The 23,388-nt window shown below is 39.3% G+C and overlaps 2 protein-coding genes across 3 annotated transcripts in view; one reads left to right on the forward strand and one right to left on the reverse strand.

The window, feature by feature from the left end:
• GLT8D2 (glycosyltransferase 8 domain containing 2) overlaps positions 1–2,440 on the forward strand; it is a 37,706-nt gene extending 35,266 nt beyond the window's left edge. For both annotated transcript variants that reach the window (XM_040234835.1, XM_040234837.1), the window contains one exon: positions 1,193–2,440. In XM_040234835.1, the coding sequence (XP_040090769.1) occupies positions 1,193–1,365 (173 nt within the window). In that variant the 3' untranslated portion in view covers positions 1,366–2,440. The remainder of the gene's footprint in view (positions 1–1,192) is intronic.
• TDG (thymine DNA glycosylase) lies at positions 1,951–23,373 on the reverse strand. Its single transcript, XM_040234833.1, has 10 exons — positions 23,039–23,373; positions 12,659–12,801; positions 10,477–10,721; positions 9,504–9,573; positions 8,057–8,192; positions 7,770–7,852; positions 7,595–7,689; positions 5,040–5,211; positions 4,498–4,623; positions 1,951–3,867 (listed from the first exon to the last, which is right to left on the reverse strand). Exons 1-10 carry the CDS (start codon positions 23,059–23,061, stop codon positions 3,737–3,739), a joined length of 1,224 nt encoding a protein of 407 aa, XP_040090767.1. The 5' UTR covers positions 23,062–23,373; the 3' UTR covers positions 1,951–3,736.
• Between the last annotated feature and the right edge of the window lie 15 nt (positions 23,374–23,388).

The raw sequence follows: 23,388 nt of genomic DNA on the forward strand, positions 1-23,388 counted from the left end.
TTCATAGAAAGAAAATGTAACACAACAGAGGATATTTTTAAAAAACTTACATTCACAAGATCTTAACGTACTTCTGGAAGATACACCCTAAAAATATCCTGCATAATAACAATATCAGGGTTATGCATAGTCTCTAAGCAGTTACTTATGAGGCGAAAAATATTCAAATAGAGACAGTTGTTTGATAAAAGCAGATCTTATTCTCAGTCACATTTTATAGGATAAAAATGAGACTGCTTAAAAGAAAATGCTGCCATATTAAGGATAGAAATGCAGAGAAAGAACTCCGGTAAAGTCTGGGCAGGAGAGAAATGATGTAAATTCTTTGGGGGATAATTTGACAATCCCTCATCAAAATTTAAAAGGCACAGACCCTTCAAAGTAGCAATTCCATCTACAAGATTTTATCCTACAGATATATCTGTATAGACATGCATAGAAGGCTGTTTACTGTAGCAATCTTTGTAACAACTTAGCAATCTTTGAACAACTTTTGCTTGTCAAGGGGTAGAACCTAAATGTCCTTAATAAGGAAGTCAGTAAATAATCATATCCATTCTATGCAATTATTAAAAATGATTCAGTGAATTCACATGTGCTGCTGTGGAAAGTTTTCCAAGATAGTAATTTTCAAAAGGCAAGGTACAGTCCTATGGAAATCTAATAACAATGTATGAGATAGAAAATTTTAAATATATGTAGGATATATATACATAGAAATCTATTGAATTATTAAGGACATCATTCAAGATGCTATTATTTTTTCTGTACTTGATAAAATGTTCTCAGAGAAATGTTAATATGTCTCACTATGATTATATATATTTTTCTTTTCCCTTATATTTCTTCTGATTTTTGCTTTATGTATCTTTCTTTGTTGTTAGGTGTCTAACGGTTTATGATGTCTATTTTCTTTGTGAATTGTACCTTTTATCATAAAAATATTCATCTTTGAAAAAAAAGGCAAGGTACAAAAATACACACATAGGTATACTGGTAGAACATTACTGGAAGAATTTCACGAGAAACTCTTTTAACAGTTGTTTCTTTGAAAATCAGGGTTGGGGTAAATTCTTCATTGTATACCCATCAATTTATCCTTTTTTTTTTCTTTACAATGAACTTGTATTCAATTTTTAATATAAAATTTTACTTTTCTAATGAACCTATTATTGTCCCCTAAACAATCAAGGCTGGAATCCAGATACCAGATATTCAGAGCATTTTCTGCAGGAGGCAAAACTACTCCACTGGAATGGAAGACATAAACCGTGGGACTTCCCAAGTGTCCACAACGACTTATGGGAGAGCTGGTTTGTTCCTGACCCGGCAGGGATATTTAAACTCCACCACCCCAACAGCTGATAAAATTCGACATTTAAAATATTTCCTGTACAAATATGTGGAACTGTCCATTTGTAGCCTATTATACCATTGTTCTTTGTGAACAAAACCTGATACAAATGATCCACAAAAACAAAAAACCCTACTGTGTACAAATAGTACCTTGAACCCTATAGGTATTGATTTAGTTCCTTAAATACAAGTGACAATTATAGATTATGTGAGTGAAATATATTATTGCAAAGAAATAAACCGAGCTAGGTTTCAGCAATTTGCTTATTAACTCTGAATGAAAATTACAGCCATAAATTTTAAAAATTTCTAAATGTATTTTTTACCTGTAGCTATTTTTTTAATGAGTTGCCAATGTTGTCTTCTGTAGAACAATATGTTACATTTAAAACGGGAATGTCTATAAAAATAAAATATTCATAGACTTTTAATGATCTTCATAATCTATTATTCTACATGCTAAATATACTAGCAGGTAAACTGATCTCAGATTAACAAGGGAAAGAATACCAGAGTCTTGCTACAGAAAACACTGCAACTTAAGGATAATCATTCTCAATATATTTTATTGTAAAAAACAATCAGACTTTCAAATGAATTTTAAAACTTTTTCAATATTATTTAATGAAAAAGTCTCATATTCTCATGTACAGTGTATATCAACATGTACTATTTGTCTGTCATATTTAATGAAAAACACCATTATTGTATGCTTGGAAAAATCCTTAAAACCCATTCTCTAGTGAGTGTCCACCATAATTTAAAGGATATTTTCTCCACTCAAAAAAAAGAAACAAACCAATCTATGTAAAGACTACAATCATTAAAAACCAAAGCAATACCTAGTTACATGCTTTACATAATTCCAAGAAAAAATAATTAAATTGTTCCTAATCCCTGATGGAAGGCACGTAAAAGCACCCGCACAAAACATCCATGTAAACAGCAATACAGTACATGATTTAAATAACATGAATGACTTTTACATGGCTTGACCTAGACTAAAGGAAAAATAAAATCCATCATGGCTACAGCTAAAAACCATGTTAAAATTCACAAGAATTTGTATCTCTTATTATAAAAAGAACAGGCTATATAATCTTTTAGGAAAAAAAAAACTTCATAAATATTTTCATATTGAGAAACAACATGCTCCCTGGGTAGGAATAAAATCAGAATATTCAGCTGTGATCAGGAGTAAATGCAAATGACATTTCTGAATACTCAGCTTTGATATCCACCAGGCCTAGTAGTCTGGACTATTTGTAGCACCATGGAATATGCATTAGAAAATCACAAAAGTACATTATTTCAAACTAACCTTGACATGAGGTTCACTTAGTCCACAGTAACAAACAGCAATGATGTAGATAATTTTTTAAAAATTACTGGCTTACTTGATTTATCTAGCAAGAAAAATTCTGTATTATTTATTTTAGTATATCTCATGTACATAAAGCACCAGTTTAAATAAGATTATCAAACAACCTCCAGCTTCTTGTTACTCAACCTGAAAGTTCATTTCTCATCATTTCTACGTTACATGCTAAAAGTCAAGGAGGATAAAATTAGAATGGTGATAGATACTGAGAGAGAAGTTCAGGCTTCCTTCCTATCAAACGTTATGTCTCTCAAGTAAAACATAGATGAAGTAGCAAAGTTTAAAAGGTTTTCTGCATTCTCTGGAACTTACCATCTCAGCAGAATAGTTTCTTCCTACTAGAGGATCAGCAGATGGGGGTGAGAGGACCAAAGGCAGGGCTCATGCCCTGGCAGGTAAGGCCGGGTTAACCTTGCTGCTGCAAGGCCATACTCTATATTTCTACTGCAAAACAACCTCACAAATGCTCACCACTGGTAAAGCAAGGAGGCCTGAGTGTGACCACAAGTCAGGAAGCCTATTAAACACTGTGAAAAACTACCAGATGAGACTCCATCAAGGGTTAACCTCATAGATGAAAATCAGCACACGTGTCTCTTTACCAGCAGGAATCTTATTAGCAGCATGCCCTTCTTAGGCATGAAAAGGGAGAATGGTGCATCTAAGTTTACACACAGTTCATAGTCAAGTGTAAAGATGCAGACTCTTGCATTTTTAAATTACAGGTTAAAAGTGACGCCCAAAAGAAAATTAATTTCTTCATAAATGAAATACAGTTTTATAAAAAAGCTGGAATGATGGTTAATTCAAATACAAAAACTCATATACAGAAAAACCCTTTTCCTTCCAAACTACTTAGGTCCGTACAGTTGACTCCACTGTACCTTGATCACAACACCCGAATAAAATATGAATAAAATGCTTCAGCTAGCAAACAGAGGGCCACTTGACAACTGCATTAAAACTGCAGCATTTAAGCAGGGCTGAAAAACACCATCCTTAAAGGTGGTTTCTTTCTTGTTCTTGCCTCCCACAGTGATTACTAAACAAAGGGATCTCGTCTGTAAACGACTGGGTCATCCACTGTCCATTCGGAATGTCACTGAAAGTTGATTCTCCATTGTCAGCAGCTGGGATGGGGGTGTGGGAGGGAGGAGAAGAACATTACTCTATTTAAAAGCTTTAAGTGATATAATTAGGAGATTTTAACAGTTTATTGTAGCAGAGTTGCTACTAAAATAGCTAAGCAAGCTTCTTGAATACAACTTAAATTTCTATTCTAAGATATAGGACTGATAAATTCTTGTTATTCAAGGAGGGAAATGGACCAAGGAGGACTTTGAGTCAGTAACTTCAAGAAAATGAGTTGTAAAAGCCTGTGTAGTTGAACATAAATAACCACTGAATTTTCACTCTAAATCACTAAATAGACTTTTTAAAGATTTTTTTTTAATGTGGACCATTTTTAAAGTCTTTATTAAATTTGTTACAATGTTGCTTCTATTTTGGTTTCCTAGCTGCAAGGCATGTGGGATCTTAGCTTCCCAACCAGGGCTCGAACTCAGGCCCTCTGTAGTGTAAGGCGATATTCTAACCACTGGACTACCAGGGAAGTCCGCCAGTCACTAAATAGATTTTTGTATTTCCATTCCCATTCTTCAGTAATTAACTCTCTCTTAAAAAAACAAAAAAACAAAACCCTCTTTCCCCCAATCCTGGCCAAGTCTTTGAAAGGGACAAACAAGGGGGAGGGGACATACCCAGCCCATTTGAAGAGAATCCACAAGGTTCACCAGGGCAGGGGTTTTCATTGTAAGCACCGCCATACGCTGCTTCATAACCCGGGTCGTATTTTTCTTCCTTCACAGCCATCTTCTTTGCATCCTCTGTGAGGAGGGTAAGAGAGATTTAAAACTGATTTTGTGTAACAATTTTGAAGACAGCTTTATTCAGCAATTTTCAAGAATAAATCTTTTTGTTGAATTTCACATCCACGGAAACAACTTTCATATTAAACTCTTTTTAACATAAACAATATAAACTCCTAAGAACTGTAAAAGCCTATGAGATTTAATTTAGGTGACCTACACTCCTGCTTGGCTTCTCAGCATATGTGGGAACACTCAGATTAGACTGGAAGCCCTTGGTAAAAGGAGATTTTAAAAGTGACTAACACTTGTTATTAGAACACTCTGGCTGCCAATAAATCGTTTTCTTTTCTACTGCTTTTAAATTCACAACATACTTTCTATAAGGTAGATATACATGACACGAACAACAGGACTGACTAATGGTAACGCACCTTGGGCGAGCTGTAGGTCAAATGTATATTGCACTTCTTGAACGTCTGTGTTTCGTTCAATGCCTTTCAACTGATCTCTTAAGTCCTTCAGCTTAATGTAGTAATGCACTTTGTCCTGGGCGCGAGGAAACTGCGCACATCTTGCACTGGATGATGGCATCACATAGCAGAGCTGGAATCGCAACATTTCACAGTTACAGAAACCTTATAATTCCATTGAATCCACTCATACTAAGATTGGCTGCTAAGTCACTTCAGTCGTGTCTGACTCCGTGCGACCCCATAGACGGCAGCCCACCAGGCTCCCCTGTCCCTGGGATTCTCCAGGCAAGCACACTGGAGTGGGTTGCCATTCCCTTCTCCAGTGCATGAAAGTGAAAAGTGAAAGGGAAGTTGCTCAGTCGTTTCCGACCCTCAGCGACCCCATGGAATGCAGCCTACCAGACTCCTCCGTCCATGGGATTTTCCAGGCAAGAGTACTGGAGTGGGGTGCCATCACCTTCTCCGTATTGAGATTAGAGAACTTCTTTTCCTTTGGGTCAATAACTTGATACTTACCACATATCAATATATGCAAAATCAGTAACAGCAGTTGTGTTTGAGTTCAAATTTCTAATATTTACTTATTACAAAGTCAATAACTCAAAACCAATGAGTCTTTCCCCCCTCAGTGTTTGTACAAAAGGGCATATAATTATACAATGAAAAGTCTTTCCTCCTAATTCTGTTTCTATCCACCTAGCTCTCCTTCCCAAAGGCAATCTACATTGTTAGTTCCAGAGATATTCCATGAATTTAGAATCAAATTAAAAAAAAACATACAAATGGTAACATGCTCTACTCCCTGTCCTGCACGCTGCTTTTTCACTCAACAATGTCTCTCAGAGATAACTCTGTATCAGGTGTCTACAGCAGAATAAGTTTCCTTTTTTATAGCTGTGTAGTAGTTTCATAATTTATTTAACCAGCATCTACCTATGGGCATTTAGGCTGTTTCCAATCTTTTAATATTATCAACTGTAGTGAAAAGCCTTGTACATATTTAAATTTGAATATATGTGACTGTATTTGTTGGATAAATTTCTAGAAATGGAATAGCTAGAAAGCAGGGTATTTACATTTATCATTTTGGATGACGGTGACAAACTGTCCTTCATAGAGTATATCAAAATACATATCTTATATATAAAAGAGTGAGACTGCTCAATTATGGACTTTCTGGTTGCAATTTTTTATGATTTTTAAATTGGCCTCTATACCATGTATTATAGAAAAAAAAAAACCCAAACTTTTATTGACTTACTTTGTTTTGCTTATGCAGTATTTAGAAAAGCCTGATTCAGAGGTACAAATGCTACCAGGTTTTTGTAATAGCACATTTTTCCAATCTCAAGACAGCCTTCAATTAAAGTGATCCAGAAACTTGAAAAAGCAGATGTTTTTCAAAGCTGGATCACTAACATCATCAATACCTATGAATATTTCATGATAAAGAGTAAATTTTATAAGACAAATGCACTCACAGATCACTGTAGGAGCCAAAGCTACCTATCTCGATATGATTCAGATTCACTTATTATCGCACTACTGTGATCACACGTCCCAAGAGATATACCAAGGCTCCTCTGGCATTTCAGGGACAATAATGCTCCTTCTACAGGAAGGAGTCAATCATCTCTGCAATTTTACCCAAGGAGACAAGGGTATGCCTTTATTTAAAGAGTGATCAGTGCTACAACCTACTTTATCAATTACACATTTACTAGTTAAAAACAGAAGAAATTATAAATGAAGTTAAAATATATACTGGCGGCAGAAACTGTATTCTGAGGTCTCCACAGAAACTTGTTGGCACACTGGCTTATCATTTAAAAATTCATCTACAGCACAGAAGTCTGTGCATGTGTATTTTTATTTCAGAAGTTGTAAACAAAACTTAAAATTATATTTAAGAAGCAAAATTTGAACCAAATGTCTGCAGAAACTCCACAGAAATTTATATAGAGTTTTAAAACCAGCATGTTACTGTATGATGCCCTTATGCATAAGGACAACAGCACCAAATGCCAGTCAGGTTGGCAGGATGCCTGTCTGCGACTGGGCTGTCCTGTTTATATGGCTCTAACATGAGACTGGGCTGAGGTACACCAACAAAGGGCGATAAGCAGCTTCACTGATCAGGATTGTGTCTATATTTGTTTCATAACTGAATAAGGGACTAAGCCACTAGCATTTGGCAAGAACATCCCATTAAATGTATTTTGAATGCAGCATGTGAGCAACCTCCTCTCAATATTTTGGCCAAATAACGTAACTAATGTAAAGTTATAAAGGCATTCATCTGACAAATGTTTCTTTTTCTAATACAACTGTAAAAGCATCTGAATTAATCTGAAACTATTAGTTTAAGTTACTATGCAGATATTGTTCCACAAAATACAGTGTTCTTTTTTTAATGGCAAAAATTACAAATGAATAGAACAAATAAAAAGGGAAAACCAGCTCGAAAAAAATTTATATTTATCTGATTTGCAAATGCAGTTTTAAGGACTTACAGTTTCTGTATCTGGGATCTTATGGGGTTGAAGTCCAAACTCTAAGTTCTTAACCTTTACTCCAAAAACTTCTTTACTAAAAATTTCGTAAATACCTAAAATGAAATACAAATATATTTACATTGCCCATAATGTTAACTGAATAAAAAAGATAAAATTTAAAAGTAAATCTTACATTTTCCATTAAACACTGCTATTCGTGGCTGATATTTCTGTAATTTCTGCACTAGAATACGTCCTCCTTCACGAAATTCTTTACTAAAATTGAATTAAAAAGTAGTCAAAATATAAATATGGCAGTATTTATAATGTGCTAAATTCAGACAGCTTTCAATAAAAGAGCAAATCATAAAACTGCTATGCTCAGCTTGAACTAGTTAGATACCTAGGATGCTCCTGGAGTGTGTAAGGCACAAGTATGGCCAAGGTTCCAACCTGTTAAACCGAATGTTCCATAATCACCTGGAAAGATCCTTGCTGCCTGGTGTTGTCCTTTCCACCATATTGGTAAATCCAATACCATATTTCCCTGGTAGAGTGTGATCGTCCATGTGACTCAGTTGGACCTCACTCAGCCCTGACATAAATAGGCACTTCCCTGTGAACAAGAGAGTTTAATTTAGAAAAAGTTCAGTTTATTTCTGTAGAAGGTCAAAGGTTTTTCTGCCCCATGAATTATGTGGGTCTATTCTTGAAATCAAAAAAAAAGAAAAAAGATTTAGTATATTAAAAAAACTATAACATAGGTCAAATACCATACCAAGCAGTTATTATGTGCTAGGTACTATGCTAAGTCCTTCATATGGATTATTTCATTTAATCATCATAGCTATCTTATGAAATATCACTATTATTTATGTCCTTTGAATGGGTCGAAGGAAATGCTTGTTGAGTATATAGCTAGACAGTGTAGTAAACTCTGAAACTGTTTAGCTTTTTAACAACTGGAAGTAACACCACCTGTCCCTGGAAAACCCCAAACAGATAAAATATACATCAGTGACTCAGGGCTTCAGACATACTGACAGAGGAGAAAATAAAAAGTGAAGTATCTCTAGAAATTTTTTTTTCAAATAAGGGAGACAACATGTTATTAGTTCTACAAATACATTACTATCATTTGTCCTTAAAGTGTTTTTCTTTTCTTTTTTCTTGGCTGCACTGCATACATGTAGGATCTTAGTTCCCTGACCAGGGACGGAACCCGTGGCCCCTGCAGTGTAAGTGCTGAGTCACTGGACCACCAGGGAAGTCCCCTGTCCTAGAAGTTTTTAAATGGTGCACTGAGATAATCAGCTAATGTCTCCTGATAATCTGTTGCACTCCTGATTGTCTGTAGGCAGTGTTAGATGATTTATATATAAGATAATACGACAGGAGTTATACTTGGTTTTAAAGCTCACTCTACAAGTATGAGGGTCTTTAACACTAATTTCTGCTAGATGGAAATTATCCATAGAGAATGTCTACAATCAGAGCATTTCTTAACTATTACAACTTGATGGCCAATGCATTTCATTTCTCCTAGGAAATAAGATGAGCAGAAATCTGGAAGGGTATCAAGTTTTGTGTCTGCATTGGCATGATTACTGTTAATATTCTGGAGACAACAACTAAAAAAAGAAAAATTGTTTTAGAAAAAGATAGTAAAACTCACTGAAAATAAACAAAAGAGAAAGTATTCCTTTCCATATCCCTCCACTCTTATAAACCAAAATGTTAAGTGTCAGAGGATTTCACACCTTTCATTTTTGTCTACACACACATTGAAAAGATGTATGTATACTTACTCAACCAGTTTCTTTTTAAAAACACATTTTGGTTAAAAAAAAAAAATGAGACAAATCCAAACTATTAACAAGGACATCTAGTTTAAAAGTAAAATAGTAAAAGAAGGTTAACCACTTACAAAAATGGTTTCCAGGCCCAGGGTAGTGATGCCCTTTGTAAGCAGCCATCAGTCCTGGATTTATGCCAATCTACAAAACAAAATGTTTATATATTTTGGTCTTGAAAAGTAGGCTTACGTCTTAGGGCTTCTGTGGAGGAGTGGTGAATTGATTAAAATAAAAATTTAACCCAGCATGATAAGCTTTATCAGTTATCTACTCTTGATCTGAACAAAGTACTGCATTTTGAGGAAAGAGATTTCCTTTATATTAAAGTTTTGCTGATTTTTTTTTTTTTCCTTTGTGGCTGCGTTGTGTGACTTGGGGAATGTTCCCTGACCGGAGACTAACCCTCGGCCCTGAGAGTGAAGGCCTGGAATCCTAACCACTAGGCCAATGGGGAACTCCTTGTTGTTGCTTTTAAAAACCAGTTTGAGTGCCTTATATCCCCAGCACCCTCACTCCCAGCTGTCCTGGAACAGTCAGTCAACCAGAGCTCATGTCCAGCTGTAAGTCTGGTTCTCAGCTCCCCCAAAGCAGCTGCCTCTATATCACCTACACAGTCGTCTACATGCTGATGTTTCTTACAGTTACTGACAAAAATCAAAGTTCAAAATCAGTGTTATCATTCATGGAGAAACCATAGTGTCATGCAACCTAAGTGATTCATGTGGATCATTTCGTGTAATTGCCAGAGGACCCACTCCATCCCATCATCACGCCTGCTTCATCAACGAGCAAATTAAGTGTTCAGGAAGGCCTGTCCATGGACATACACCCGCATGGCAACATCTGAGACCAGACAGCCTTGCCCTAGAGCCCACCTTCTTAAACACACCCGTATGATACAACCTGAAGAAGGTGACACCATTTACCACCAAAAGGATGCTCAGAAATGGTTCTTTTCGGCAAAATGCTCTTTGCAAGGATATGGTTAAGTCACGTTAATCCACCAATGCTACTTATAAACCCAAAGGAGGACAAAATCCTTACAATGACAATGTCCAGATTGAAGGTCAAAATGTCTGGTAGAGTCTTGGTCAGAAGTTCAGCTTCTGAAACACCATTGAAACGGTCCACTTTTCTTTTCACTTTAAATGTGTCTGTAATTTTTTCTTGCTTTTCTTTTGACTTTGTGGACTTGCCAGATTTTTTGGCCTCAGCAGGTTTTTGGGGCTCCACTGGTGTTTTTGGTTCTGTTGTTCTGGGTTTTCTTTTCCTTCCTTTTGGAGGAGTCTCTGAAACACAATGATTTCCAGGATATAGCTGCAGAAAACCTTAACTTACAAACTTTATTCAGCTTTCCCAGAAAAGTCACCCATCAACATCCTTAGCTTTCTCTTCTATTTCACGACATCACTCTCCTCTGTAACGTCTCCCCCTTCCTTCACCGGAGAACTGGGTCTATGTGGTCCCAACCCACCTTCCTTTCTCTGCTGGCAGTTCTTGGGATGAGAGATCCTTAACAATCACAGATTGATTTTCCATACACTCTTACCTGGCATCATGGCTTCTCCAGGGACACAAAGTAGCTACATACCATTTATAAGAATTCTAAATGTAAATACATAAATAATTAAATGAACAAATGAAAGAACAAATAGAAAAACAGGGAGGAAAGGAAACATTTTAACTCAGTTTCCTCGTAATTTCCAGCAGAAGAAAACTTCAAATGGTTTGCAGGCTTCTTTCCCCTGAACTGAGTGTATATTCTGTTCTTCACACAGTCAAAGAGGTGAATTGAGAGATGCCAGGGATGAACTCTCTGGGCTGGCTGTGTTGTCTGGAGGTAAGACTAGAACTCTGATCTCAGGACCTTAAACAGTTTCTCAGCCTTGGCCCTGCTGACATCTTAGGTGGAATAATTTAGCAACAGTGGCCTCTACTCACTAGATGCCAGTAGCATCCTGCCAGTCATGAAAGTGTCTCCAGACAATGCCATAAACCCCTCAGGGGAAAATTACCCGTGGACAAGAAACAGTGACATAAAATTATCCAACAAGAAGCCTTGCCTTTTTACCCACAACTCCCCTAATATGGCTCTTCATCTCTTATGCCCCCACCCTATTCCACTAGTATTTGGCGTTTTCTCATCTGAGCCTTCCATCCATCCTCTTTTCTCCTCACATTGCTTCAGCCACTGCCTGTGCCAAGGGATCCACCTCCATCAGCTTGTAGCTGTCCTAGCGCTTCCTGCCCAGAAAAGCAGAAGAGTTGAAGCAGGGGGACCTTCAATGCAGCGGAGTTGCACGCGCTCTGCAACCATACACTGAAACTCAGCACCCTGCTCACACCACGCTGATGCACGGGGGAAGATCACACCCTCTCTCCCCCATCCACTGCTGAATCTGTCCTCTTCTCTTCTAACTCTCTGTCTTGGTGAATGGTACCTCCTTCGTCCAACTGCCTGGGAGTGACTTCCAGACTCCTCTATCTTCCTCATCCCCCTCCATGAAATTCACTAACATGGCCATACCTCCAAGTCCTGCCCTGCTCTCTACCATCTTACTTTATTTATATTATTAGATATATATTTTACATATCTCTGTTACAGTCTAGTCTCTAGAATATTCAAATGTCAATCCATTTATTAAGTCACTGTTTCCATTCTGTCTCTAGCTTCCTATTGCCTTCAGAATAGAACACATGTTCTTTAGGTTAAACAAGCCTTGCTTGCCCCATATCAAGACTCCTCTCTCACTACTTCTTTGCTCCACTCCAGTTTCCAATGACAGAGAATTATGGTTTTTCAACCATGTCATGCTTCCTCAGCTCTATAGTTTGATGCATGCCGCTCCCTCGGCCTAGAACTTTCCTCCTCCCATTCTTCCTGTACTGCTCCCTCACCCTTGAACTTCAGAGCTCCATGAAGCTGCCTCTGAGCCTCAGTACAAGTTAGGTGCCAGCCCCACAGCATCCTGTGTTCCTCTTCACCACTTGGTGTGCTGAGGAGTTTCACATTCACTTTTATTTTCTCCTATGAGATGATTTGAGGGCAGAAGCTATGTTTTTTTATCCTCCCAAACCTATCAGAGTGCCTGAAACACAGTAAGCACTTAAAAAGTAGGTTAAATTTTTTAACACAAAAACAGAGTTAAAATTCATCATTAAACCCTTTCTTAAATAAGTTGGCTAATGCCATGGTAATTTTCTAAACTATCCTGGCGAAAACTACCTTGTGTGGGTTCCTGAGCAGGTGCTGGGGCTGGAACTTCGGTTGGCATTTCTTGTGCATTCATAACTGCCATATTAGGAACTTCAGTCATCATTTGTTGGAGTGGAAATGCATAAAAAGCTTGAGCTTGCTGAAGAGAATAGCTGAAAGAACAATTAAGGATAAGATAGGAAGACAAAATTACCCAAACGTAAGTTCAAATGATCTGCTCTTAAAAACCCCCAGGATTCAATTATTTCTAACCACACTATAGAATTTATTTAGAGTTGACAACAGGAGCAAAGAGAGGAGGAAGATTATTCCCATATGTACGTTTACCCAATCTTCACCTGGTGCCTACTAGCCAACTATAATTAACTCTCACACTGATGTGTCATCAGTAAAACTTACCAGTCCTGTTAGGCAAGCCTATACTTTCCCTGAAATGAGATCATGGGAATTTTCTAGCAGAACTGAAAGTCCCACCAACCCATACAGAGTTAAAATATCCACAAAAATAATTTGTATTCCTACCTTCAGTATCTAATTCTCCTGTCACAGAACTCCTCTGCAATGTAACCTTTTTATGTTCAGCTTTATTGAGATATAGTTGATACACTGCAACATTGTATAAGTTTATTGTGTACAACAGTGCTGACCTGACACACATATACTACAAAATGATTACCATCAAAGCCTTAGCCAACATTTCCACCAGGGCACCTAATTACCATTTCTTTTTTGTGGTGAGAAAAATTTCAAATCTGCTCTCTCAGCAACTTTCAAGTACATCCTTCAGGATCATTAGGTAGAATCACCATCCAGTACATTTCAGATCCCCAGAACTTGTTAATCTTATAACTTGAGGTTTGTGCCCTTTGACCACCATCTCCCGACCCTACCCCCCGATCTGTTTTTTAATGGTCACTGGATTTTTTGCCATTAAAGAGGGTTAGAAATAGATATTTCTATAAATATCTGTGAATTTATGGGAAAGACCACTCTAAGTTTCCCTTCTGAACACGATTTAAACGCTGTTCAAAGTGTTTTGTTCAATGTAAGGAACACAGGCCTTCACAATACTGCTAAACAATACTGCTAAAAAGTATTTCTGGGGGCTATAAACTACTACCTCAAGCTGTTGCCATCAGCACAAAGCTAGGGAAATTAACACATGTTTTATGAAACTCAAGTGACAGCTGATGCCAAAAAAATGCCATTAAATATGCAGAAGGAAAAGCACTAGGAAATAAAATGAGTAACGACATTTACCATTTGGAGAGAAAAGCCATGTTTTCTCTGACAAGCTACTCTACTTAATGGTTTTCTCTTTCTGTGACGTGTGGAGAAAGAAAACAGGGTGCTCAGAAAGCAGAGGTTAAAAAGGCAAACTTAAAAAAACAAGGCAAACTAGTACATTGTAAATGGGTGAGCTTCACAACATGTAAATCATATCTTAATAAAATGTTTTTTGTTTTGTTTTTTTAAAAAGGCAAACCAAAACATTTCCAGGATAAACTTAAATGGCCCATGCAGACACAGGGTCACAGACTACTGGTGGGGTAGCTAGGCTGGAACACTGGATACTGAAAGAAAAACTGGGGCCCAAACTCAGTGGACAAACCACAGGAGAAGCATTTTAGCTTCAAGCTATCTTTAAGGGGTAAGATGGTAGAGAAAAGGTGAAGGATTAGTGAGAAAGATATTAAACTATCTTAAGAGTTTTATTTCTTTAAATATAGTTTTCAAATTGTACAAAAAATAAAGACAATATGGTGATTTAGTACAGTACAGTACATCAACATGAGAATACTATGCAGTTACAAAAATTAAGTTTATTAATATTTAAAAGCACAGAGAATGTTTACTATAAAGTGGAAAAGAATACAAAATGGCATTGTGAGCCAAGGCTGCAAGTAGAGAAAGCATGTAGGGAAGGACTAGAAATTCAGATGTATAATTGAAAAGAAGCAAAGGGCTTTAAGCTTGCCTGGCACGAAGTCAAAGGTCCTTTTTTTTCACACTTTTCTTAAGTAACACTCACAGCACTTTCGGATGAACTAGTTGTTCCATGTTAAAGACTCAGATATTCTAATGAGGAGCTGGAGATAGCTGAGTTAGTCGAGAGGTCTCGTGTGGCTGCCCTCTGGAAATTCTAGTGAAATATAATGTGATTTTTGACTGTGGCCAGTAACAGGTTCCTGAGACGCCAACAGCCCCATTTAGCTTGAATATATGAAAGAACACTCCTGTGGTCACAGTGAGTGAGCGGCCAAAAGCATGCAGGAAGGTCTGTCCTTCGTTTGTCACAGCGTCATCAAGACGGTGTCTCACTGTCCCCCATGTTTACTGTTACAGCTCTGAGTTTCACCCATTTGTCCCATTTTGAGCACTTCACAAAAATCCACTCCTAAAAATATATAAATCAGGGAAACAACATTCACATTACAAAAGGGCTGTGAACTTAAAATGTGGCTCCGTTAGCATACCATCAGATCATTAAATTCTGAGGTTCAAAAACTGAAAATTGAAGTTTTAGATGTCAACTGGCTGAAGAAAAAGTAAAAAATAAGAGAAAATGTGGTCTTATTTTATTTTATTTTTATTTTTTATCTTTTTGGTCTTATTTTAGAGATGTGTATCAATTTAGAAAAAAAAATTCAGAAACTTGTCTATAATATAGATGTGTCCCTTAATTGTTCTAAAATTATCCCTGGCACTTTATCATAAGATGAATTAGAAAGGAAATATAGAAGGCTATGGATAATAGAGGAGAAGGCAATGGCACCCCACTCCAGTACTCTTGCCTGGCAAATCGCATGGATGGAGGAGCCTCGTAGGCTACAGTCCATGGGGTCGCTAAGAGTCGGACACGACTGAGCAACTTCCCTTTCATTTTTCGCTTTCATGCACTGGAGAAGGAAATGGCAACCCACTCCAGTGTTCTTGCCTGGAGAATCCCAGGGACAGAGCAGTCTGGTGGGCTTCCGTCTATGGGGTCGCACAGAGTCGGACACGACTGATGCGACTTAGCAGCAGCAGCAGCAGCATGGATAACAGAATGTGTAAGTTCTGAGGAAATATACTCTTTCTGAGCATTTGATTTAGCTTCCTAACAATAGTGGAACAAAAGGAAAGAGGGTGGACTACAACAGTCTTACTACTTGGCAGAAGACAGCATTCCATCTGTACAAAAACCTTCATTAACTACAATTCTGGACAATTTCATTTCCTATTATCTAATAAAGGTTAAGTTTGGAAGCAGCATGAACCTATTTCAAACTTAATGTGGATATAATTCCTAAATACATTTGCTGTATATATAAACATAGGATAACTGCCCCTTCGTATCAGAATTCTGCAGTGTTTATAACAATAATTTTCTCTGTATGAGAGACAGCAAAAGAGGCGCAGTCAGTTCAGTCATTCATCCTCTTAGGACCTCCATTCCCTCCCCATGAAAATGAGGGTGAGATTTCTGTGATTTCCACATATAAGGAGAAAGTGCAGGAAATAGGACCAAATCTGTCCAGACTCAGAAGAGGCCATGAAACATTTTAATTTTCTGTAATTCCCTGGTATCCAACTCAGGGGCGTGACAAATGATTTTACTCCCCTGTTGCCTTTTGTCCCCTATCATCTATGTCTGTTCTCATGATGATGGTTTTGCACCTTTCCCCTTTGCCTGCAGTTAACCCTCTTACTCTCTCCTAGCCTCCACTGAACACCCTCTTCACTTGAACAGTGCTCAAAGGACTGGTTTTCTACCACTGTCTGAAATTTGATAAAGTGTGCATTTTTGAACTTTTTCAAAATACACACAAACACACATAGTCGATTAAGTAAGGAGTCCATTTAATTCAGATTTTGCTGTATTTCAAAAAACTAACACTTGGAGGTTTCTCTAAGATGAGTAACTTCTTTAATCCTCAGTCATTTTCCACTGTTCTAAAGATGTAAGTTGAAGATGTAAGTTCAACGGTGAGGGAGGTGGGAGGGGGGTTCAGGATGGGGAACACGTATATACCCGTGGTGGATTCATGTTGATGTATGGCAAAACTAATACAATATTGTAAAGTAATTAACCTCCAATCAAAATAAATTTATATTTAAAAAATAATAAAATAAATGTCATTAAGTTGAACATTTAAAGCTGGTTAAAAATAATAAAAGTTATTTTTAATGTATAATGAAATTAAAACAAAAAAGATGTAAGTTGCTTTTTCCCTAAATATATTTGTCTTAGTCCCTTCAGGTTGCTATACAAAGCACCACAGATTGAGTGGCTTATAAACAACAAATATCTGTGTCTCACAGTTCTGGGGGTTGGAAAGTTCAAGTTCAAAGTGCTGGCAGACTCAGTGTCTGGAGAGTGCCTGCTTTCTGGCTCATTTTAGGTTGCCTCCTTGCCATGTCCTCACATGGTGGAAGGGGTGAGGGGTCTCTCTGGGACCTCTTTCACAGAGACACTACTCCCGTTTAGGTGGGCTTGGGCATCATGGCCTCATCACCTACAAAAGACTCCTTCTCCCAATGTCCACACTGGGGCTTAGAGGTTTCAACGTAAGAATTCTGGATAGACACAACCAACACAGCAACGTTTTATTACCTTCATTTAAACAAGTGTATATAACACTGAACACTTACAAAATATCAATGTTGAATAAAACAACTGCTCAACCAAAAGGGACTATTACATAAATTATGATGAAATACTATCCTAGCTATCTAAAAGAACACAAACAAAGCTACGTGCCAAAGAATTGATGCTTTTTGAACTGTGGTGTTGGAGAAGATTCTTGAGAGTCCCTTGGACTGCAAGGAGATCCAACCAGTCCATCCTAAAGGAAATCAGTTCAGAATATTCACTGGAAGGACTGATGCTGAAGCTGAAAATACAATACTTTGGCCACCTGATGCAAAGAACTGACTCACTGGAAAAGACTCTGATGCTGAGAAAGAATGAAGTGGGGAGGAGAAGGGGACGACAGAGGATGAGATGGTTGGATGGCATCACCAGCTCAATGAGTTTGAGTGAATGCCGGGACTTGCTGATGGACAGGGAAGACTTGTGTGCTGCAGCCCATGGGGTTGCAAAGAGTCAGACACGACTGAGTGACTGAACTAAACTGATCTAAAGTCTACATTCAATATTGCTAAGTGGGAATGTGTGTATTCACGATGCGTTGCGGGGTACTTGCTGTGCAGAGTCTATTTAGATACTGTGAACTCAAAAACAGAATGAGCCAGAACCCCCAATTTATTGAACTCTTCTGCATACAGCATAATTTCAAATTTCCTCACTATAGGATCATTTTTCTGCAGCTTAAGATAAAATAAAAATGCTCCATAGCCTCACTGATCTGAAACTGAGCAGGGTGATCAAATTCTTCATTCTGGAGACACATAACAAAATCCATTACATTAGCTTTCCTGGCACCCACATTATACTGTTGATTCGTACCGAGTTTACCATCAGTGAGAACTGCCCTTCACTGCTGCTCCCTCATCTCACACTAAAAGATGCTTCACATTCTAGTCAGTTGGGACTAACCTGGATTCTGACTCAGTCTATCAATTCCACAAACCCCTCCCAGAGTTGGGTCACTCAAATATTTTATCAGCATGCCATTAACACCTCAAAGCTGTTAAACTGTGAAAAGCTGGGGCAGGAAGACTACATGGCACATCAGTATAGACCTCGCTCCCATCTCCCTTTGACTCTTGGTAGTAAAGCAGTTTTGATTTCACCCAATATGACCACCATTGGCAACATCTGCTGGATCATCGAAAAACCAAGAGAGTTCCAGAAAAACATCTATCTCTACTTTATTGACTATGCAAAAGCCTTTGACTTTGTGGATCACAATAAACTGTAGAAAATTTTGAAAGAGATGGGCACACCAGACCACCTGACCTGCCTCTTGAGAAATCAGTATGCAGGTCAGGAAGCAACAGTTAGAACTGGACATGGAACAACAGACTGGTTCCAAATAGGAAAAGGAGTACGTCAAGGCTGTATATTGTCACCCTGCTTATTTAACTTATATGCAGAGTACATCACGAGAAACGCTGGGCTGGAAGAAGCACAAGCTGGAATCAAGATTGCCCGGAGAATTATCAATAACCTCAGACATGCAGATGACACCACCCTTATGGCAGAAAGTGAAGAGGAACTAAAAAGCCTCTTGCGAGTGGAAGAGGAGAGTGAAAAAGTTGGCTTAAAGCTCAACATTCAGAAAACAAAGATCATGGCATCTGGTCCCATCACTTCACGGCAAACAGATGGGGAAACAGTGGCTGACTTTATTTTTGGGGGCTCCAAAATCACTACAGATGGTGACTGCAGCCATGAAATTAAAAGACGCTTACTCCTTGGAAGGAAAGTTATGACCAACCTAGACAGCATATTAAAAAGCAGAGACATTACTTTGTCAGCAAAGGTCCGTCTAGTCAAGGCTATGGTTTTTCCAATAGTCATGTATGGATGTGAGAGTTGGACTATAAAGAAAGCTGAGCACCGAAGAATTGATGCTTTTGAACTATGGTGTTGGAGAAGACTTGAGAGTCCCTTGGACTGCAAGGAGATCCAACCAGTTCATCCTAAAGGATATCAGCCCTGGGATTTCTTTGGAAGGACTGATGTTGAAGCTGAAACTCCAGTACTTTGGCCACCTGATGCAGAGCTGACTCATCTGAAAAGATCCTGATGCTGGGAAAGATTGAGGGCAGGAGGAGATGACAGAGGATGAGATGGTTGGATGGCATCACTGACTCAATGGACGTGGGTTTGGGTGAACTCTGGGAGTTGGTGATGGACAGGGAGGCCTGGCGTGCTGCAGTTCATGGGGTCGCAAAGGGCTGGACACAACTGAGCGACTGAACTGAACTGAATATGACCACCACCATTCCATCCTCATCTTCCCACAAGAGGCAGTGGAATTAGACTTTCAAGTTACACTGCCTGGATTCAAACTTCAGCTCTGCCACTAACTAGCCCTGTAGCCTCAACCTTTTCATATTCTCGCTTCCACATGTGTAAAATAGGAAGAAAAGCACCTAATTTATTGATTGTGAGGATTAAATTAGTTAACACATGTAGAACACTTAAAACAGAGACTGGTAGGAAATTCCCTCGTGGTCCAGTGGTTTGGACTCAGCTTCCACTGCCAATGGCACAGTCTGGGGAACTAAGATCCCATAAGCCATGTGACCCAAAACAAAAAAGCAAACAAAATCCCCAAACAGTGCCTGGTATATAATACATTTGTCATAACAAAAACAAAGGAATAGGAGATGATTAAATATTTTAGGTACTCCTGTCATCTCCTTCTGATGCTATCTAACCTAGTATCACTATCAAAAGGGGAAAGAACCTAGCTGGGTAGGTCTTGCTTTATTCAACTCACACTTTTGCCTAATGATAGGTATCCTTTTAAATATGCTCAATAACCACTGAGAAATAAAAATTTTATTGAGGATCAAAGTCAGCAAATTCCATGGCAGAGTCTACCTTTGGAAAATAAAAGGGACCCATGTGTTTATATTTGGGCTTTAGGCCCCTCGCCTGTTTTCTACAGATTCTTAAAAGAATGTTGTGATCTTGCCTCTCACTTGAAATACAACTGATTTGGGCCAGGAAACATGATTTCTGCTAGAGCAGCTGAAACTTCTCTTAAATGCCCTCATTGATCTTGAGCTTTAAATCTCTCTTACAGACATCCATTTGCCATTTTCCATCTACACTCAATTTTCTTAACATGAAATGAAAAAGCAAAACCATAACTAAATGCTTATGTTTTTTGTCATCTAACAACATGTCAGTGAACTAGGAAGAAAACCCAAACCTTTCTTGTCCTTCTTGTTGTCTACACTAATGAAAACAAGTTCTTAGTCTCTTTAACATTTCTAGAAAGTTCCAATCTCATTTAAGGGTTAATCTTTCCTGTCTGTATTCTCAGTGGTCTGTTTCACACCTTTCCAGTTACTGATTCAGCATCCTACTTCCCATCTTTGGTAAATCTCTTTTTCATGCTTGAGCTCATTAGAAACATACACAGGTCCTCTTCTTCCTTTTCTTCTCTCTGGTTAGTACTTTTTAAGACTCTTGAACTCTCTCATTCTTAAAAAAAGGGTCTACATCTATAATATGTAGTTTTTTGAAATTAACCTCTTCCAAAATAAAAAGGAAATTAACTATACGAAACATTCCATGATGAGCACAAAGACAAGGATGGCAAAGCACTACTTTCTCAGGATTACCAGGGGCCTGAGTCATTTCTTTGCCGACTAAGGTCCGTCTAGTCAAGGGTATGGTTTTTCCTATGGTCATGTATGGATGTGAGGGTTGGACTATGAAGAAGGCCGAGCGCCGAAGAATTGATGCTTTTGAATTGTGGTGTTGGAGAAGACTCTTGAGAGTCCCTTGGACTGCAAGGAGATCCAACCAGTCCATTCTGAAGGAGATCAGCCCTGGGATTTCTTTGGAAGGAATGATGCTAAAGCTGAAACTCCAGTACTTTGGCTACTTCATGCAAAGAGTTGACTCACTGGAAAAGACTCTGATTGGGGGCAGGAGGAGAAGGGCACGACAGAGGATGAGAAGGCTGGATGGCATCACCAACTCAATGGACGTGAGTCTGAGTGAACTCCGGGAGTTGGTGATGGACAGGGAGGCCTGGCGTGCTGCGATTCATGGGGTCGCAAAGAGTTGGACACGACTGAGCGACTGAACTGAACTGAACTGAGTCATTTCAGAATCCCCAACAAAATACTCCTTAGAGTATTAACACAGTTACCCATACTTCCCAAAGTGAAAATGTTACAAGTCAGAATAAAAAATGGTCTATAACCCAATGGATTCAGTTAAGACCAAATAGAAGTCAGACAGTTTTGAGCTAAACATTGTATCAGAGAAACTTATTACTTTGCTGTAAGATACTCCCTGCGTGCATTCTAGAACCTACATAGTGGCCAACTGGACTCTGCCATTTTTTTTAAGGTACTTGAGCATACAGATTTTGGTGTCTCCAAAGGGCCTGGAACAAATCTATGGATACAAGAGAGATGACTGCAATCTATTTGATGGTAGTCGTTTACCCAGGTTTCAATTCTGATCGGAATGAAGATCATAAAGACAGGAGCGATTTCCACAAGTTTTATTTGTAAAGTTCTTTAGGGAAAGAAATGGAGTTCTTTATTTCAGGATTTGATTCGTAATGTCAGGATGAAGTCTGCACTTTACCTCCTTCCCTAAACTCTTAAGACAATCTCTGTTGGTTACTAAAGCACTCCCCTTCCACCTAACACTGACTCACAGCATGTCAGAACCAGATTCCACAGAGGCCCTATTTTACAGACATCAACAGGCCCAGAGAGCTTCAGTGTCTTCCCCAAGTTTAGAGCCCCAAATCAGGATAATTCTTAATGAGGTCTAACAGTATTGTATTCCAATGTAAACTTTTTTTTTCTTTTAAAAGACTCTGTCATTATACTTAGTTTTTCATTTGGCTTTCCATCAGAGGTTCCAATTTCGAAATCTCTGCTTTTGCAAAACTCCCCAGGCACCTGACATTCCCCAAAGGGCACATGACAAGTAAGTACTTAAGATCGTGCCCAAGACCACTAGAAGACAATTTTAGACGACTTATTGTACGGATTATTGCTAATTTCAGAATTCAAGAGCTCTAGAATGGCAACGTTATCCACCTCGCGCCCCTTAAGTACACCGTTGAGGAAGAAAGCCACAGTAAACCAACAACTCTGAGATGAAAACTCCTAGAGTGATACAGAGTCCCCCGTAGCTTAAATGGGTAGAGAATCTGCCTGCCATGCAGGAAACCAGAGTTCGATTCCTGGGTTGGGAAGTTCCTCTGGAGAAGGGAATGGCAATCCACTCCAGTATTCTTGCCTGGAGAATTCCACGGACAGAGAAGCCTGGTGGGTTACAGTCCGTGGGGTCGCAAAGAGTCGGACACGACTGAGCGACTAACGCACGCACACACGCACGCGCGCGCGCACACACACACACACACACACACACACACACACACACAGAGTGATACAGGTGACACTTCATCCTTACAGCTGCGCATGATAATGGAGGGTGAAGGAAAACGTAACCGAGAAAGGCAACCGGAAAGAAACATTAATTGGAGACTGCTGGTTGCTTACGACCGTATTTTAATGTCAGCTAAGTGTCTGGAAGGACTTAGGTGAAAAGTGGCCTGAGCGGGCCGCCAGTGCGCATGAGCGGCCCGGACCTTGCTACAGGGATCACGGCCTTAAGGAACCCCTGCGTGCGTGCGCGTGTGTGCGTGCGTGTGTGTGCGCGCGCGCGCCCGCGGCCTGCCCCGCGGCGAGGGGCGCGGGGGGAGGGGCGGTGTTCCGCCCCGGCCTTACCTGCCCGCGTTCTCTGTTTCCATTCCCTGCTGCCGCTCGCGCGCGCAGCTACTCGGACCCGGCAACCCAGCGACTCTGTAGTACCGCGGCGCACGAGTGGCGGTACGGTAATAACCAGACACTCGGACTCGATTGCTGGCAGAACTCGGACAGTGGCTGGTGCACAGGCTCCTCCCCCAAGCTTCAAATTCCCCCTCCCCCACTAGGCCAGCCCCACCCTCAGCGCTGTGCTTCCGTCTGCTCAGAGCCAAATCCCACGCCCTGTGGTTATCACGTGATGCCCGGCCGTCCAGTCACGGTCGCGCTCCTCTCGTTGGTTCTTCTGCTTGCCAGTTGGCCTTTCGGGAAGG

Source organism: Oryx dammah, unplaced genomic scaffold, assembly GCF_014754425.2.
Source record: "Oryx dammah isolate SB20612 unplaced genomic scaffold, SCBI_Odam_1.1 HiC_scaffold_29, whole genome shotgun sequence".
NCBI classification, from domain to species: Eukaryota; Metazoa; Chordata; class Mammalia; order Artiodactyla; family Bovidae; genus Oryx; species Oryx dammah.